This window comes from Oncorhynchus kisutch, linkage group LG17 (genome assembly GCF_002021735.2).
Source record: "Oncorhynchus kisutch isolate 150728-3 linkage group LG17, Okis_V2, whole genome shotgun sequence".
NCBI lineage: Eukaryota > Metazoa > Chordata > Actinopteri > Salmoniformes > Salmonidae > Oncorhynchus > Oncorhynchus kisutch.
The window spans coordinates 73206694-73226067 of record NC_034190.2 but is presented as its reverse complement, the minus strand read 5'-3'; the positions used below and the strand labels follow the sequence as shown (position 1 = coordinate 73226067).

Here is a 19374-nt window from a genome sequence, read left to right as displayed (position 1 = left end):
ACAAGTCCTCAACTGGCAGCTTCATTAAATAGTACCCGCAAAACACCAGTCGCAACGTCAACAGTGAAGAGGCGACTCCGGGATGCTGACCTTCTAGGCAGAGTTTACAAAGAAAAAGCTGGCCAATAAAAATAAAAGATTAAGCTGGGCAAAAGAACACAGACACTGGACAGAGGAAGATTGTAAAAAAGTGTTATGGACAGACGAATCTAAGTTTGAGGTGTTTGGATCACAATGAAGAACATTCTTGAGACGCAAAAAAAATTAAAAGATGCTGGAAGAGTGCTTAATGCCATCTGTCAAGCATGGTGGAGGCAATGTGATGTTCTGGGGGTACTTTGGTGGTGGTAAAGTAGGATATTTGTACAGGGTAAAAGGGATCTTGAAGAAGAAAGACTATCACTCCATTTTGATAGCCACGCCATGCCATACCCTGTGGACGGTGCTTAATTGTAGCCAATTTCCTCCTACAACAGGACAATGACCCAAAGCACAGTTCCAAACTATGCCAAAACTAATTAGGGAAGAAGCAATCAGCTGGTATTCTGTCAATAATGGAGTGGCCAGTCAACCTTATTGAGCTGTTGTGGGAGCAGCTTGACCGTATGGTACGTAAGAAGTGCCCATCAAACCAATCCAATTTGTGGGAGGTGCTTCAGGACACATGGAAATCTCTTTAGATTACCTCAAAAAATTGACAAGGACACGGACACAATTATTATTTGAATTACAAATCACTATTTATAACCTTGTCAAAGTCTTGACTATATTTCCTATTAATTTTGAAACTAATTTCATGTATGTTTTTATATAAAACAAGGACATTTATTAGTGACCCCAAACTTTTGAACTGTAGTGTACATTGAAATTCAGAGAGCGATTCAGGCTGGATTTCTTCCAAAACATAATTGATGATCTGATGCTCTGTTTGTCATTGATTGTTTTGCTCCTTTGGATAAATAAAGCAATCTTTTTTTATTTTTACTTTAATTAATGCTTTCAGTAGGACAAATAATGACATTACATTTATATTTATAATAAACTTGAACTTGATCTTTGTAATATCTTTGCTCTACCTGTATGTTTGAACAAGCATGATATGAAGTATGCATACTCTATTGCATAACAAAACAATATTGCCTCAGCTTACTGTAGGCCCATTGTCTTCTGCACTGAAGCAAGGTCTCCTCCAAATGTCCAATGTACACTGTGAAATGCGTCCCAAATGGGACCTTATTCCTTATGAAGTGCACTACATTTGACCAGGGACCATTGCGCTCTGGTCGAACATAGTGCACTAAATATAGAAAAGCGTGCCATTTGAGATGCAGTCAATTTCTCCTCCAAATGTCCCTTGTACACTGTGGGTTACAGCAGGGCTATTGCCTTGCCTATTAGTTTGGGGGCATTGCAAATCCTGTCTTTCTTGGACAGTGTGAAAATCAAATAAAAAGGTGTTGAAAACCAAACTGGAGTTCACTTTTGGTCTGCTGTAACTGGCTAACCACATGACTCCCACCTGTGTTGGACATGCATCATTTCATCTGTCTCATTCTATTTTCAAACAATCTGTCTTTTCTTATCCCTTCACTCCCCTGTCCCAGCCTCCTTTCTCCATGTGAACTGTTATCAAGAATTCTCATAATTGAATGGAATGTTGGACCAAGGCATTTAAACGGCATAATGATGCCCAAGTAATACTCCATGTATTGTTCTTTATTAGATCCATTTCTTAACCAAAAATGTTTCAATGGTATGTAACGGTTATGGTAGGCCTATTTAATTAATACATTAAGTGAATGGTCCAGACTTTTGCAGAATTCTTCACTCACCCCAAGAAGATATTTCTATCTCTCCAGTCATACTGTTATGTTGACCGTTATGGTAACAACCTCTTATTTAGACTAGATGTTAGCATTCTCTGCTGCTTTGCTGTGGTTGCTGGGCAGTGCTACTCTTCACTACAGAATATCAGCATCCCAAATGGCACTCTATATAGCCCTACTATGGGTTTGGTCAAAAGTAATGCACTATATAGGGAACAGGGTGTCATTTCAGACACAGATTTGTTTCCTCATGGTTCCTCCGGAGTGGAACCTCTCTGTCTCTTTCACAATGGGACTAGTCATGGCCTTTCAAGTTCAGACCCATGTCAGCCATATTGCTCCAGCACCATGGCAACCACAGGACAGATGAGGTTGGCATTATAAGAGGTGACTTATATATCAATGAATTTGTTTCGGTTGTATCTAAAGTTTTGAAATAAAGAAATAATTAACAACTACCTGTTTTAATGTTATTTTCTAGGCTGTCACTATAAACAGCTGTTTATATATACAGTATGAATCAAAAGTTTGGACACACCTATTCATTTAAGGGTTTTTCGTTATTTTTACTATTTTCTACATTGTAGAATAATAGGGAAGACATCAAAACTATGAAATAACACATGGAATCATGTAGTAACCAAACAATTGTTAATTGTTTGATTCTTCAAAATAGCCACCTTTCGCCTTGATGACAGCTTTGCATGCTCCTGACATTCTCTCAACCACCTTCACCTGGAATGCTTTTCCAACAATCTTGAAGGAGTTCCCACATATGCTGAGTACTTGTTGGCTGTCTTTTCCTTCACTCTTCGGTCCAACTCACCCCAAAAAAATCGCAATTAGGTTGAGGTCGGGTGATTGTGGAGGCCAGGTCATCTGATGCAGCACTCCATCACTCTCCTTCTTGGTTAAATAGCCTTCTTGGTTAAATAGTGTTGAGTCATTGTCTTGTTCAATAAGATGGGATGGCATATTGCTGCAGAATGCTGTGGTAGCCATGCTGGTTAAGTGTGCCTTGAATTCTAAATATATCACAGACAGTGTCACCAGCCAAGCACCCCCACACCATCACACACCCTCCTCCATGCTTCACGGTGGGAACCACACATGCAGAGATCATCTGTTCACCTACATAGAATCTCACAAATACATTGTGATTGGAAACAAATATCTTACATTTGGACTCATCAGACCAAAGGCCAGATTTCCACCAGTCTAATGTCCATTGTTTGTGTTTCTTGGCCCAAGCAAGTCACTTCTTCTTATTGGTGTCTTTTAGTAGTGGTTTCTTTGCCGCTATTTGACCACGAAGGTCTGATTCACACAGTCTCCTCCGAACAATTGATGTTGAGATGTGTCTGTTACTTGAACTTTGTGAAGCATTTATATGGGCTGCAATCTGAGGTGCAGTTAACTCTGAATTAACTTATTCTCCACATCAGAGGTAACTGTGGGTCTTCCTTTCCTGTGGTAATCCTCATGAGAGCCAGTTTTATCATAGCGCTTGATGGTTTTTGAGACTGCACTTGAAGAAACTTTGAAAGTCTTGATATTTTCTGGATTGACTGACCTTCATGTCTTAAATTAATGATGGACTGTCATTTCTCTTTGCTTATTTGAGCTGTTCTCGCCATACTATAGACTTGGTCTTTTACCAAATAGGGCTATAGGGCTATCTTCTGTATACCACCCCTACCGTGTCACAACACAACTGATTATACTTTTTTAACACTTTTTTTGGTTACTACATGATTCCATATGTGTTATTTTATAGTTTTGATGTCTTCACTATTATTCTACAATGTAGAAAATAGAAAACATAAAGAAAAACCCTTGAATGAGTAGGTGTGTCCAAACGTTTGACTGGTACTGTATATAAATATATATATATATATGTTTAGGAAAGGAAAAGCGAAACCACAATCTCAAAACATAAGGAAGAATATATACACTATGAATTAGCACATTTTCATCTTCCTTATGTTTTAAGATTGTGGTTTCGCTTTTCCTTTCCTAAACATATATATGTATATGTGTATGTTATGTGAATGTTATGTCACACATAACATCTCTCTCTATATATATGTTATATATATGTTATGTTATGGAAAGGAAAAGCGAAACCACTATCACAAAACATAAGGAAGATGAAATTGTGCTAATTCATAGTGGTCTATTATACAGTACTCAACTCGCGGACCTCTCTTTTCTTTTCTCTTTGCTTATTTGAGCTGTTCTCGCATACTATCAATCCGGACCTTTGCCACCTAGGAAATATGTGTGAACGGACCTTCTCAAATAGTACTTGAGTACCCCTGCAGGAAACTTTACACCGCAAATAAGTTTTAGAGGCTATTTGACATCCAGTAGACATCCAGGAGGATAATCTATTTTTCTCCCTTCAACTTGTGTTAAGCTGTGTAAACTTAGCAGCACACCAACAGACTGAGAGGGAGAGAGGGAGAGAGGGAGAGAGGGAGGGAGGGAGGGAGGGAGGGAGGGAGGGAGGGAGGGAGGGAGGGAGGGAGGGAGGGAGGGAGGGAGGGAGGGAGGGAGGGAGGGAGGGAGGGAGGGAGGGAGGGAGGGAGGGAGGGAGGGAGGGAGGGAGGGGAGAAAGGGCTGGAAGTGTAAATGGATGACAGGGAGTAGGAGGAATGTGAAACATTTCTGATCTCGCTCCAGTGACTGTTTACACGGCGGTCAGCTCTGTGACATCACAGCTGAGACTTTATAAATGACAGCCATGCAAAGAAATGAGTAGTTAGCCAACAGCAAGCAGCACTGGTAGCTAGCTAGCACCACTACCAACAACTTCATCACTTAGAGGTTAGACAGACAGACACAACAGAGCAGTCCAATCAACCTACAGTCGTTTCAATGGAAATTTCAAGACAACTCAGTGACAATGTGATAGCCTTGGCATTACTGCTCTGTATGGGTGCACTGCAGGTGAGGCCACATAGGTTTTCTGCTTTTCTCGTTGTGTGTATGGGGAGGTGAACTGTACCTGTATCTTACACCTGTTTCTCAGGATGTGGACTGTCTGTGGAGATCAATGTGACTACACTCCATTGATTGTATCCATTAATTCCATGGAAAGATCTATCACAAGATTCCAGGTGGCTATGTTTGAATATTAAACCAAATCTGTTTCGATAGAACTGATTGTTTGTTTTTATGTTCGTGTTGTTTTTATTTGTAAATTACTCTATAGCCAATTTGTAATATTTGTACCTTTCTCTGTAGCCAATTTGTAATATTTGTAACTTACTCTAGAGCCAATTTGTAATATTTGTAACTTACTCTAGAGACAATTTTATAATATTTGTAACTTTCTCTATAGGCAATTTGTAATATTTGTACAATAAGCTGTTCATTGCATGATGTACCAGTATTGTACACTGCATATTCCGATTTTTTGTTTTTGTTATCTAGAAATGGGCAACAAGAAAAATACAATTTTTGGACACTTTGATCATCATGAATAATAATGATCAATATTGATGTATTAAGAATATTGTGAATGTTTGATGTTAATTTGTATAGTTGCATAGAGAATAGTTTGAGATGACAAATTATGTTTAAAACAATGGAAGAGTCCAGGGGGGATGACATTGAGGTCAGTATGTCCAAAGATTGCCTGCTGTGGGTTGGCTCCATTACCTGCCTGTAATTGAAAACAGGAGTATTTTGACTAGACAGTGTTGGACATAGTGTACTAGATAGTGTACTTTGACTAGACAGTGTTGGACATAGTAGACAAATTACTTCTACCAAATACACATTTTTTTACCAAACTTACATTTGGTCAAAAAAAGGATGTTTTATTTCAGAACATAACTGCAGCATTGTTTTAACTGTGATGATGTTGATGACGATTATGAGGATGGCGACAGTGAAAATATTGTTGATACTTGAGATGGTGATATTAATGATGAAGATGATTATGATGACGATGAGGACGGAGATAATGATGACGACTATGACGACAACAACAACTGACCAACAATTGACCTCCCACTCCTCTTGCTCTAATCTCTACCTGCTCTAACCTCTAACATCTGCCCCCATGTTACTCCAGGTGTGGTGTCAGCTATGCCCGGGACCATGCCAGTGCCCCAGCCCCGTGCCCCTGTGCCCAGCTGGAGTCCCTCTGGTCCTGGACGGCTGCCAGTGCTGCCAGGTGTGTGCCCGGCAGCAGGGTGAGGCCTGCAGTGATCTGTACTTGTGTGACAGCCAGCGAGGACTGCAGTGTGACTACAGCACTAGCTTCTCCGGCAACTCTGGAGAGTGTTCCAGTGAGTATCAATTGTTTATTGACTTTCAGTCATAAACAAACGCAACAGTGCCACCCTTCCTAACAGTAAACAAGCAGCCTCTGCCCAAGCCAAACCCAGGACTGAAAGATTCAGAGTCAGTTTAGACAGGTGTGGTTTGGCTTTGCAGTCTGTGTGGTTGGGACAAACAGACAACTCTTTTCTGACACTAAACAACCAACCTCTGCCCATGACAATTAGCAAATAAAGGGAGAGGGTTTGAAGCTGTACTCTGTTAGACTGTCTGTATGTAAGAGAGGGACAAACATACACTCTGTTTAGGGCATATACTCAGCCAGCTAGCCAGCCGGAAAGCGGAGGGGCTTTAGTTTGCCTGTATTTCAAAACACCTCAACCTCTATTTTCAGTGGTGGTGTTGACACACTTCCCATTGAGAATGATAGATTGCAGAGACAACACACACGGATTGCAAAACAGACTTTTCAGTCTCACCAGGCCTGAGTTGTGTCCCAAATGACACCCTATTCCCTACATGGCGCACTACTTTTGACCAGAGCAGTGCACTTAATAGGGAATAGGGTGCCATTTGGGCCACAGCCTGGTTTCCCATAACATCACATAACAACCCACAGGCTTGGCAGTAGACATGAGCCTCTTGAGTCTCTCTCTCTCTCTCTCTCTCTCTCTCTCTCTCTCTCTCTCTCTCTCTCTCTGTTTGAGGTTTTCCTTTCCTAATTGTATTTCCTTCAGACCAGAGCAGGGGCCAAGTTCCAGGGTACGGGTTAGGATTAGGGTGGGGATGCCAGTCCAGGGTAAGGAGCCTAAGATAATCTCTCTGTCCTGTTCCCACATCATACTGGGGTTCAAATACTATGTGAAATCCTTTCAAATACTCTATCTGTGCTTGATTGAGCTTGCCTGGTTTGATGGAGCAATAGAATAGTCCCAAAAATACAAACTCTGCCCATCTGGACTCCAGGCAGGCTGGAACAAACGCTCAAACTATTTGATAGATTTCAAATAGAATTTGAACCCAGCTCTGTTCTGTTCATACCCGTCCAGGTCAGGAGGAGTTGATCTGTGAGATGAATGGGGTTTCTTACCTGGATGGCCAGGTGTTCCAGCCCTCCTGTGCCACCCAGTGCCGCTGCCTGGGGGGAGGTGTGACCTGTGTGCCCCTGTGCCCTGAGGACATCCGTCTGCCCAGCCCAGACTGCCCATACCCCCAGCGGGTACAGCTGCCTGGGAAGTGTTGCAAGGAGTGGGTGTGTGAGAACACGGACAATACCATCCTTCAGGATGCCATCACAGGTAACATCAAGCTTGGATAACAGTCATACAATAGTCTGGTCCAAGATCTGTTTGTGTTGTATAGTCCACTACTATGGTGGTTGTCATTGACAATACAATACAAACAGATCTGGCACCAGGCTTGTCATCCTCTGTTCTGACGCAGGTTTCTGCTACATCTTTAAACTGGACCATATTTAAAAGTCACTGTGGATTCCAAATGTTATTTTCTGATTTTAGGCAAGCTACTTGACATATATAAGGAATTGTTCACACAATTGGATACCACAATGACAGATGTTATTTTGTTGATCAAGCTGTAAGACAATATTAACATCCCACAAGTGCATCGATGACGTCGTCCCCACAATGACTGTACGTACATACCCCAACCAGAAGCCATAGATTACAGGTAACATCCACGCAGAGCTAAAGGGTAGAGATGCTGCTTTCAAGGAGCGGGACTCTAACCCGGAAGCTTGTAAGAAATCCCGCTATGCCCTCTGACGAACCATCAAACAGGCAAAGCGTCAATACAGGACTAAGATAGAATCGTACTACACCAGCTCCGACGCTCGTTGGATGTGGCAGGGCTTGCAAACTATTACAGACTACAAAGGGAAGCACAGCCTCGAGCTGACCCGTGACACAAGCCTACCAGACGAGCTAAATTACTTCTATGCTCGCTTCGAGGCAAGCAACACCGAAGCATGCATGAGAGCATCAGCTGTTCTGGATGACTGTGTGATCACGCTCTCCGTAGCCAATGTTAGTAAGACCTTTAAACAGGTCAACATTCACAAGGCCAGACGGATTACCAGCATGTGTACTCCAAGCATGCGCAGACCAACTGGCAAGTGTCTTCCCTGAAATGTTCAACCTGTCCCTGACTGAGTCTGTAATACCAACATGTTTCAAGCAGACCACCATAGTCCCAGTGCCCAAGAACACTACGGTACTGTAACCTGCCTAAATGACTACCGACCTGTAGAAGTTACGCCATAGTCATGAAGTGCTTTGAAAGGCTGGTCATGCCTCACATCAACACCATTATCCCAGAAACCCTAGACCCAGTCCAATTTGCATACCGCCCCAACAGATCCACAGATGATGCAATCTCTATTGCACTCCACACTGCCCTTTCCCACCTGGACAAAAGGAACACCTATGTGAGAATGATATTCATTGACTACAGCTCAGGGTTCAACACTATAGTGCCCTCAAAGCTCATCACAAGGCTATAGACCCTTGGACTAAACACCTCCCTCTGCAACTGAATCCTGTACTTCCTGACGGGCCACCCCCAAGTGGTAAGGGTAGGTAACAACACATCTGCCACGCTCATCCTCAACACGGGGGCCCCTCAGGTGTGCGTGCTCAGTCCCCTCCTGTACTCCCTGTTCACTCCTAACTGCATGGCCAGGCATGACTCCAACGCCATCATTAAGTTTGCCAATGACACAACAGTGATAGGGCTGATCACTGACAACGATGAGACAGCCTATAGGGAGGAGGTCAGAGACCTGGCTATGTGGTGCCAGGATAACAAACTTTCACTCAACGTGATCAAGACAAAGGAGATGATTGTGGACTAGCAGGCATAGCAGGAAAAGGAGGACCGAGCACGATTCCATTCTCATCAACGAGGCTGCAGTGGAGCAGGTTGAGAGCTTCAAGTTCCTTGGTGTCATCACCAACAAACTATCATGGTCCATACACACCAAGACAGTCGTGAAGAGGGCATGTCAAAGCCTATTCCACCTCAGGAGACTGAAAAGATTTGGCATGAGTCCTCAGATCCTCAAAAAGTTCTACAGCTGCACCATCGAGAGCATCCTGACTGCTTGCATCACTGCCTGGTATGGCAACTGCTCGGCCTCCGACCACAAGGCACTTAGTGCGTACGGCCCAGTACATCACTGGGGTAAAGATTCCTGTCAGTGAAAGGCCCTAAAAATGTCAAAAACTCCAGACACCCCACACTCTCTGCTTCCACATGGCAAGTGGTACCGGAGCGCCAAGTCTAGGTCCAAAAGGCTTCTTAACAGCTTCTACCCACAAACCATAAGACTCCCGAACAGCTAATCAAATGGCTACCCAGACGATTTGCATTGTCCCCCCTCCCCTCTCTCTTATAATGCTGTTACTCTCTGTTTATTATCTATGCATGTCAATTTAACTCTACCTACATGTACATATTACCTCAATTACCTGGACTAACCTATGCCCCCGCACATTGATTCTGTACTGGTACCTCCTGTACTCTATACAGACTTGCTACTGTTATTTTGCTGCTGCTCTTTAATCATTTTAAGAATTATATATTTTTTTTAATTTATCTATTTTTTTCTTAAAACTGAATTGTTGGTTAAGGGCTTGTAAGTAACCATTTCGCTGTAAGATAACACCTGTTGTATTCAGCGCATGTGACAAATAACATTTGATTTGATTTGAGCTGTCACTGACATTCACTGTCTGAGGTCTTTTATTGATGGATGTTTAGCATTTAATTGGGGTGAATTTGGCCAAATGAAAAGACACAATGTCCAAATATAACCACAGCATTTCAATGGAAAAGTCTGGCCAGATGAAGATTCACATTATTGTTCAAATAGAAAGTCCTCTTACAGTGGACCATGTTTCCCATATGCATCCCATAGGGCACCCTATTCCTTATGTAGTGCACTATTTTTGACCAAAACCGATATGGTTCTGGTCACAACGGACCATTATTATGACTCACAGATTCAACCAGAGTTAGGGAGTGATCTCTGTCGATAACACTGCTTTTCTGTGATACAAAAAGACAAAAAGTTCCTGTCCAATTTGAGGCCAATTGAGTCATTTAAGAGACATTATGACATCTGAAACACACTGATACATTTTTTTTTTTACCTGGGAATTCATGTCAGATTAGTTTTTGGGCTCTGATTGAGTTGTTAACAGCTGGATGTCGTGACAAGTCACTCATTCCTCATTGTCCTGTTTGTGCTCGAAGCGCACTGCTGTTATTCCCCATACTTCTTCTTCTTTTTAAGACAGCTGAAGCAAGCAATCAAGTATTCTTGAGGAAATTCACCATTCAGTCTCATTTCTCTCCTGGCCTCCTCTCTCCAGCCTCCAGATCAGACAGGTTGTGGCCAGGCATGTCTGGTCCCCAGCCAAACCCAGCCTTTAACTGTATAGACCAGAGTACAGAGTGGAGTGTCTGCTCCCAGACTTGTGACGCTGGGGTCTCCACTCGGGTTTCCAACAAGAACCCAGCCTGCCGGCTCGAGATGCAGAGCCGTCTTTGTAAGGTCTGGCCCTGTCAGGCACTCCAGCCACGCAGAAGCCCCATGGTGAGTCCATACCTGCCTATATAACCACTCGTAAACCACTCCCCAACCGGCCTACCTCACATGTCATAGGTTATATCAACAGGGATATTAGGTTATGTCAACAGGGATATTAGGTTATGTCAACAGAGATATTAGGTATGTCAACAGGGAGGTTAGGTTATGTCAACAGGATCATTAGATTATGTCAACAGGGATATTAGGTTATGGCAACAGGGATATTAGGTTATGGCAACAGGGATATTAGGTTATGTCAACAGGGACATCAGGTTATGGCAACAGGGATATTAGGTTATGGCAACAGGGACATTATGTTATGTCAACAGGGATATTAGGTTATGGCAACAGGGATTTTAGGTCATGGCAACAGGGATTTTAGGTCATGGCAACAGGGATATTAGGTCATGGCAACAGGGATATTAGGTTCTGTCTTATGGCAAAAGGGATATTAGGGTATGTCAACAGGGATATTAGGTTATGTCAACAGGGATATTAGGTTATGTCAACAGGGATATTAGGTATGTCAACAGGGATATTACATTATGGCAACAGGGATATTAGGTTATGGCAACAGGGATATCAGGTTATGTCAACAGGGATATTAGGTATGTCAACAGGGATATTACATTATGGCAACAGGGATATTAGGTTATGGCAACAGGGATATTAGGTTATGTCAACAGGGATATTAGGTTATGTCAACAGGGATATTATGTATGTCAACAGGGATATTACATTATGGCAACAGGGATATTAGGTTCTGTCTTATGTCAACAGGGATATTAGGTTATGTCAACAGGGATATTAGGTATGTCAACAGGGATATTACATTATGGCAACAGGGATATTAGGTTATGGCAACAGGGATATTAGGTTATGTCAACAGGGATATTAGGTATGTCAACAGGGATATTACATTATGGCAACAGGGATATTAGGTTATGGCAACAGGGATATTAGGTTATGGCAACAGGGATATTAGGTTATGTCAACAGGGATATTAGGTATGTCAACAGGGATATTACATTATGGCAACAGGGATATTAGGTTATGTCAACAGGGATATTAGGTATGTCAACAGGGATATTACATTATGGCAACAGGGATATTAGGTTATGGCAACAGGGATATTAGGTTATGGCAACAGGGATATTAGGTTATGTCAACAGGGTTATAAGGTTATGTCAATGGGGGTATTAGGTTATGTCAACAGAGATATTAGATCAGATCAACAGGACCCATGCCAAGGATATGCCTCATATATGTGCTAAAATGTGTGCTCCTGTCACCTCGACTCTAATGTAAAGTGTGCAGTCCTTTATTAAATGGCCATACTGTATGGTCTGGAGTATGCTTGTGTTGGAAACGCATGTGCTATGTGTACAACATTGTACAAAAAATCATGTATCTTCAGTAATTGCATTTGAGTTCATTCCTAATTTAATAAAACACACATGAACCTCTATTCTCAGCAGCCATGAGCTCATCTAGTAGGCTAACATTGGTGATCTGTGTGTGTTTTCTCAGTCGGGCCGGCGCTGCGAGCCGAGCTACAGGTCAGTGGTGCCAGTGAGACTGGTGCACCAGGGCTGCTACAGCACACGAGTCTACCGGCCCCGGTACTGTGGCCAGTGTACCGACGCCCGCTGCTGCTCCCCGTACCGGACCAGCACGGCCACCGTGGCATTCCGGTGCCCCACAGGCAGGCTCCTACACCGGGCAGTCATGATGATCCAGTCCTGTGCCTGTCACTACAACTGCCCCTACTCAGCTTCAGGCCCCTATGCAGCTGTACCCTACTCAGCTTCAGGCCCCTATGCAGCTGTACCCTACTCAGCTTCAGGCCCCTATGCAGCTGTACCCTACACAGGCCCTTCACGCTCATACAAGAGCCCTGCCATTTGGGGCTAGACTTGCATTTCGATTCAACCCTCTAGTCCCCCTTGAGAACCTAGGGCGTCCACCGTGGCTCTCCACCTCAATATGTTCCGCATAGGGCATTTTCCCAGGAGATCTCCACTTTACTACTTACTGTAAGTCATTGTAGAGATCTAGAGCCCTCTCCTACCCCCCTTCATGCACTGACACTCCCATACTGAGACATGGGAGCAACACGTATTCTGTGTCCCAATGTCCATACTGGTACACTACTTGCCAAATAGATTGTTGAATACATGCCCATTACATTGCTTCCTTCTAAGTGGTATACAAGTATAGATATTGGAACAGAGCCTCTCTCTATCACGTCTGGATCCAGCAGGTGTAACCTATACATCTTAGGATAGATAGGGGAAGTGAAATGGTCTTCTGGGTAATAAACTGGGACTGAGTTGGGGGATAAAGCCCTGACATGACTGGACAAGGTCAGTCTGCACTAAGACCTCTACTCTCTTCCATTTTATCACCTGTCATAGGGTGACCTCATGAGGAGTAGAATAGGTCAATAAACCCTAATTAGCTAGGCTCGTCCCAGGTCTGTTTGTGTTTTTCTCTACTACATGGTCATTGTCAAGCCAAACATTTAGCATGACGTCTCCATAAGGAGTTGGCAAGTGAGCAGAAACAGACTGATAGAGCTACTGTTTAGCATATGGAAGTGAACTACTGTAACACAACACGTCTTGTTTACTGATTGACCAACTGTAGTATCATATGACTAGACTAGCCGACACCTGACCAGAGACATTTGTTGCCTTTCTTGACTCATCTTAGGTCTTAGTGTTTCTCCTGGACTCGTGACCTGACTTCGTTGACTGAATACGTGTTGTTACTTACATTTTCGTGAATTTATTTTACAGAATGACACCAACTTTTGGGTTGATAGACACTGTATCTTGACATGCAAATTCCATCTGTTGTATCAGTTTGTTTGTTTATAAATGTGTCTATTTTGTGATAAAATTTTACTTTTATTTTCTAAGTTGCTGTAAATATAAACCATTCTTATGCTTTTTGAAACATACAACTGTATCGCTGATTCTATGCATTGTCCAAAATGTTTTCCATTCACAGTGCCTTTTGTGTAAAGCTTGAGCTCATTTGTACATTGCATATTATTCAATAATTATTTGCTATATTGAGATGTTGTTGTAATTTCTTCTGTAACTTTCCCATAAATCTCCTTATGATTGATTAGTGATTTGTGTGCTGATATTTCAACATACACACTGTAGAGTCCCAATATCAGAATGCCATGTAAATTCATTGACATCTAGTGGCTTCTATTGGACTCACAGTATCAGTGCAAATAGTTGTGTGATGAATAGGAAACTGACCGGATCTAAATTGATGTCATTTATTTTTATATAAAATGACTGAATGTTGACCTTGATCAAAAAGTTATGTTCTAGGCTTTCCTCAAAAAGCATCTTGTTTCAAACCACTGTTACAAAACTGAATGAAAAAAGGGGTCACTGTGTGTGTGTGTGTGTGTGTGTGTGTGTGTGTGTGTGTGTGTGCGTGCGTGCGTGCGTGCGTGTGTGCGTGCGTGCGTGCGTGCGTGCGTTGGTGTGTGCGTGCGTGCGTGCGTGCGTGCGTGCGTGTGTGTGTGTGTGTGTGTGTGTGTGTGTGTGTGTGTGTGTGTGTGTGTGTGCGTGTGTGGTGTGTGTCTAGACATGGAAATGAGTCCCTACTGATAATTTCAGAATTCTTCTGTATAGAGAGTCAGTGATACAGCTTGTCATAGAGCACTTTCACACAAAACATTGTGAGAGAACACCTACCTCCACCTTTTGCAATCTCAATGTGGAGCACTGAGAATAACTGACAAGTGCTAGGAAACTGAGCGACTAACTTCTTCATTCATCTTGAAGGAAATACTTTTTTTCCATTCAACCTCTATTCAGGTAATTCTCAACTGTATAAGATCCATTTCTGTGGGGGAGAGAAAATGGAGACAAACTCTTCCTGTGGACAAGTTAACAAGGCCTTTTCACACAAATTCTTACCTGCAGTGTATATGTCAGTATTCATCATTGGTCTTGTTGCTAACTGTTTGGGACTAAAATTATTGTTTGTGAACTGGAAGAAATTCAGAAATATCAATGTTTTTCTTCTGAACCTTGGAGTGGCAGATATTCTATATTTGATGACACTTCCATTTCTGGTTGCGTCCTACTCAGCAGACAGTCACTGGAACTTCGGACAAGTCTTCTGCAAGATGATACGATTCTGCTTCAATTTGAACTTGTATGGAAGTATTGGTTTCCTTACATGTATTAGCGTATACAGGTACCTGAGCATTGTCCACCTCTCTGAGAGTGATGGGCAGGATAACTGAGGGTCTCTGTAGTTATTTATCACTGCTGTAGTTTGGGTTTTCGTCTGCATTCAGATGGGGTGGCAGGGTAGCCTAGAGGTTAGAGCATTGGACTAGTTGCAAGTTCAAATCCCCGAGCTGACAAGGTACAAATCTGTCGTTCTGCCCCTGAGCAGGCAGTTAACCCACTGTTCCTAGGCTGTCATTGAAAATAAGAATTTGTTCTTAACTGACTTGCCTAGTTAAATAAAGGTAAAATAAAGTCAGAGTCTTCCAGAACAGTACCCAACTCTTCTTCAGGGACAGAAACATGCTTTGACACCACCTCTGACTGCTTTACCAATGATTACCTGAACTACAGTATTGTATGGACAGTATGTGGATTCTGCATCCCTCTGCTCATCATATTGGGTTGCTATGAACACATGGCTGTGGTTCTCTCCACCAAAACCAATATCAACCAAGTGATGAAGCAGAGATGCCTAAAACTGGTGTTCCTTGTGACTTTTCTCTTCTCTGTTTGTTACACACCGTATCATATATTCAGGAATCTAAACCTGAAAACTAGGATTTTGAAAAGAGAATTGTGTGTCAGAATTGGTTCACAGACATCTACATTGCTCACCAAGTCACCCGAGCCCTTGTATGTCTAAACAGTGCCATCAACCCATTGGTCTACCTCTACAGTAATGATGATCTTCTCATGCAGATCACCAGGCTTTGGGAATGAGCTCAACAGTCTGTCCCTCAGATATTCAAGCATCACATCCAGGGACAAGCTTCAGCACCAATATGAGTTCAGCACAGCATTCTCATTGTAAAAGCAGACAGAGGAGCTTTGTTTGCATGCTCTCCTTTCTCCCCCACTCTTATCTATTTCTGCTGTGTTTATTACTGTGCAAAGATTAACTGTAAAAGCACGTTTGGCAGCGATTCCAGCTGTGAGTCTTTCTGGGTAAGTCTCTAAGAGCTTTACACACCTGGATTGTGCAACCTTTGCCCATTATTCTTTTCAAAATACGTCAAGCTCTGTCATTTGGTTATTGATCTGTAATGGCCGCTGGTGGAAGAAGGTGAAGACCAAGGTGCAGCGTGATACGTGTTCGGCATTTTATTAAATATAACTGAACAATAAATACAAAGTAACAAAAGGCACAACCCACACTAAACACAAAATAACAATAACAAATCACAGTGGGAAAACAGGCGGCCTAAGTATGGTTCTCAATCAGAGACAACGATAAACAGCCGCCTCTGATTGGGAACCATACCAGGCCAAACACAGAAATACAAAAACATAGAACAACACAAAGAATGCCCACCCCAACTCACGCCCTGACCAAACTAAAATAGAGACATAAAAAAGGAACTAAGGTCAGGACGTGACATGATCGTTCTAGACAACCATTTTCAGGTCTTGCCATAGATTTTAAAGTATATTAAAGTCAAACTTGTAACTTGGCCACTCAGTAAGCAACTCCAGTGTAGATTTGGCCTTATGTTTTAGGTTATTGTCCTGCTGAAAGGTGAATTAGTCTCTCAGTGTCTGTTTGAAAGCAAACTGAAGCAGGTTTTCCTCTAGGATTTTGCTTGTGTTTAGCTCAATTTAGTTTATTTTTAATCCTGAAAAACTCCCCACTCCTTAACAATTACAAGCATACACATAACACGATGCAGCCACCACCATGCTTGAAAATATAGAGAGTGGTACTCAGCAATGTGTTTTATTGGATTTGCCCTAAACACAACACTTTCTATTCAGGACAAAGAGTTAATTTCTTTGCAGTTTTACTGCAACCTGGTTGCAAACAGGATGCATGTTTTGGAATGTTTTTTTTCTGTCCTGGCTTCCTTCTTTTCACTCTGTCAATTAGGTTAGTATTGTGGAGTAACTACAATGTTGTTGATCCATCCTCAGTTTTATTCTATCACCGCCAATAAACTCTGGAACTGTTTTAAAATCACCATTGACCTCATGGTGAAATCCCTGAGCGATTTCCTTCCTCTCCCGCAACTGAATTAAGTTTAACTGACTCCTGTACCGTATCCTTGTAATGACTGGGTGTATTGATACACCATCCAAGTGTAATTAAGAACTTCACCATGCTCCAAGGGATATTCAATGTCTGCTTTTTTTTTACCCATCTACCAATAGATGCACTTCTTTGCGAGGCGTTGGAAAACCTCTCTTGTCTTTGTGGTTAAATCTTTGTTTCAAATTCAATTCTCGACTGAGGGAACTTACAGTTAATTGTATGTGTGGGGTACAGAAATGAAATAGTCATTAAAAAATCATGTTCACCACTATTATTGTACATGGAGTGAATTCATGCAACTTATTATGTGACTTGTTAAGCAAATGTTTCCTCCTGAACTTATTTAGGCTTGCCATAACGAAGGGGTTGAATAATTATTGACTCAAGACATTTCAGCTTTTCATTTTTTATTAATTAGAAAAAATGTCTACAAACATAACTCCACCATGTCGTTATGGGGTATTGTGTGTAGACCAGTGACAAAAAAATCTAATTTTCTTTCCATTTTAGATTCAGGCTGTAAGACAACAAAATGTGGGAAATGTCAAGGGGTGTGAATACTTTCCGAAGTCACTGTATATGCATGCAGCTTCTTCTGTGTTAAAGAGACGTGACTCTGTTTATCATCTATCCTTATGCTTCGTTACAAATGCTCAGTCACTCACCCACCATTGCCCCTTGTACCAAATGGTGGATTGGAACAATCTTTATATGTGCAGACAGCTACATTGGTACGTGTTCATTTACAAAACCATATTGGATAAACTCCCTCTCTACATCTGCAGCCTGCTCGCCTCTACCACTAGCAGTTACCAGACCCGGTCTACTAGGTGGTTGCTACTTAAAGTCCCCAGGGCCTTCACCGAGTAAGGCAAGACTGCCTTCTGCTATTGTGGACCAGAGGCATGGAATAGTCGACAAGATATGCTTCACCTAGATGTATTAGTGCCCCTAAAGGGTTTAAAACTCTGATGCAAGACGGTTCATGATGAGTGTAAATATTTCCTGTAGACTGGATTGTGCTGTTGATGTGCTGATTGTATTGTATGTTTTACATGTAGTAATGTTGTAATGATTACTGCTGCCTTCTTAGCCAGGTATCCCTTGCAAAAGAGACTGGGTGTCAATGAGCTTTTCCTGGTTAAATAAAGGTTAAATAAAACAAAATAAACATTGTTTTCCGTGTATGGTAATATGCATGAATTGACGTTCCTGGTTATTCATTGTATCTAATAGATGTAAATATATTGTAAATCACAGGATGCCGCTGAGGGGAGGCTCATAATAATGTCTGGAATAATAATGCTGCTGAGGACGGGCTCATAATAATGTCTGGAATGAAATGAATGTGTGTTCGAAACCATTCCATTGATTCCATTTTAGCCATTACTATGAGCCCGTCCTCCCCAAAATATTCTTAAAAGTCTATTGACACAACCGTGTGTCAATCTAAGTAACATAATAAAGAAATCCACATCACAATCCATCAGCTTAAACTAGAGATACTGTATCATTGCATGGGCTGCATCTCAATCCACCTCATCCGAGGTCGGCGGCATCCTCACCTCATCCTTATGTCGGCCTTCTGCATCTGAAGTGGAAGGTGGCCAAGCTACAGTGGTGTTTGTCAGACCATGAGACATCCCGAAAATTGGTCTGCATCCGAATGGTTTGGTCTACAAAACTACACTGAACAAAAATATAAACGCAACATGCAACAACTTCAAAGATTTGACTGAATTACAGTTTGTCAATTTAAATGAATGAATTAGGCCCTAATCTATGGATTTGACATGACTGGGAATACAGATATGCATCTGTTGGTCACCAATACATTTTGTTGTAAAAGGTAGGGGAGTGGACCAGAAAAACAGTCAGTATCTGGTGTGACCACCATTTGCCTCATGCAGCGTGACAAATCTCCTTCGCCTAGAGTTGATCAGGCTGTTGATTGTGGCCTGTGGAATGTTGTCCCACTTCTCTTCAATGGTTGTGCGAAGAAGTAGCGGGAACAGGAAAACGCTGTTGTACAGGTCGATCCAGAGCATCCCAAACATTCTCAATGGGTGACATTGTCTGGTGAGTTTGCAGGCCATGGGAGAACTGGGACATTTTCAGCTTCCAGGAATTGTGTACAGATCCTTGTGACATGAGGCTGTGCATTACCATGCTGAAACATGAGGTGATGGCGGAGGATGTAATGGCACGACAATGGGCCTCAGGATCTCATCATGCTATCTCTGTGCATTCAAATTGCCATCGATAAAATGCAATAATTTTCGTTTTCTCTAGCTTCTGCCTGCCCATGCCATAACCCCACCGCCACCAAGGGGTACTCTGTTCACA

General features: G+C 42.2%; 1 protein-coding gene and 1 pseudogene across 1 annotated transcript; both read left to right on the top strand.

The window, feature by feature from the left end:
- The first annotated feature begins 4592 nt into the window (after nt 1-4592).
- On the top strand, nt 4593-13866 carry LOC109907062 (CCN family member 2-like). The gene is made up of 5 exons (XM_031794947.1): nt 4593-4778; nt 5911-6127; nt 7169-7417; nt 10514-10737; nt 12262-13866. Exons 1-5 carry the CDS (start codon nt 4707-4709, stop codon nt 12643-12645), a joined length of 1146 nt encoding a protein of 381 aa, XP_031650807.1. The 5' UTR covers nt 4593-4706; the 3' UTR covers nt 12646-13866.
- A 757-nt stretch (nt 13867-14623) lies between these two features.
- On the top strand, nt 14624-15722 carry LOC109907061 (P2Y purinoceptor 1-like; annotated as a pseudogene).
- The last annotated feature ends 3652 nt before the right edge of the window (nt 15723-19374 follow it).

Excerpts from the sequence above, each read along its gene's own strand:
- LOC109907062 (XM_031794947.1), top strand. The coding sequence starts at position 4,707 with ATGGAAATTTCAAGACAACTCAGTGACAATGTGATAGCCTTGGCATTA. Across the intron at positions 4,779-5,910 it reads TCTGTATGGGTGCACTGCAG|GTGTGGTGTCAGCTATGCCC; the intron begins GTGAGGCCACAT and ends ATGTTACTCCAG. Across the intron at positions 7,418-10,513 it reads CCTTCAGGATGCCATCACAG|CCTCCAGATCAGACAGGTTG; the intron begins GTAACATCAAGC and ends TCCTCTCTCCAG.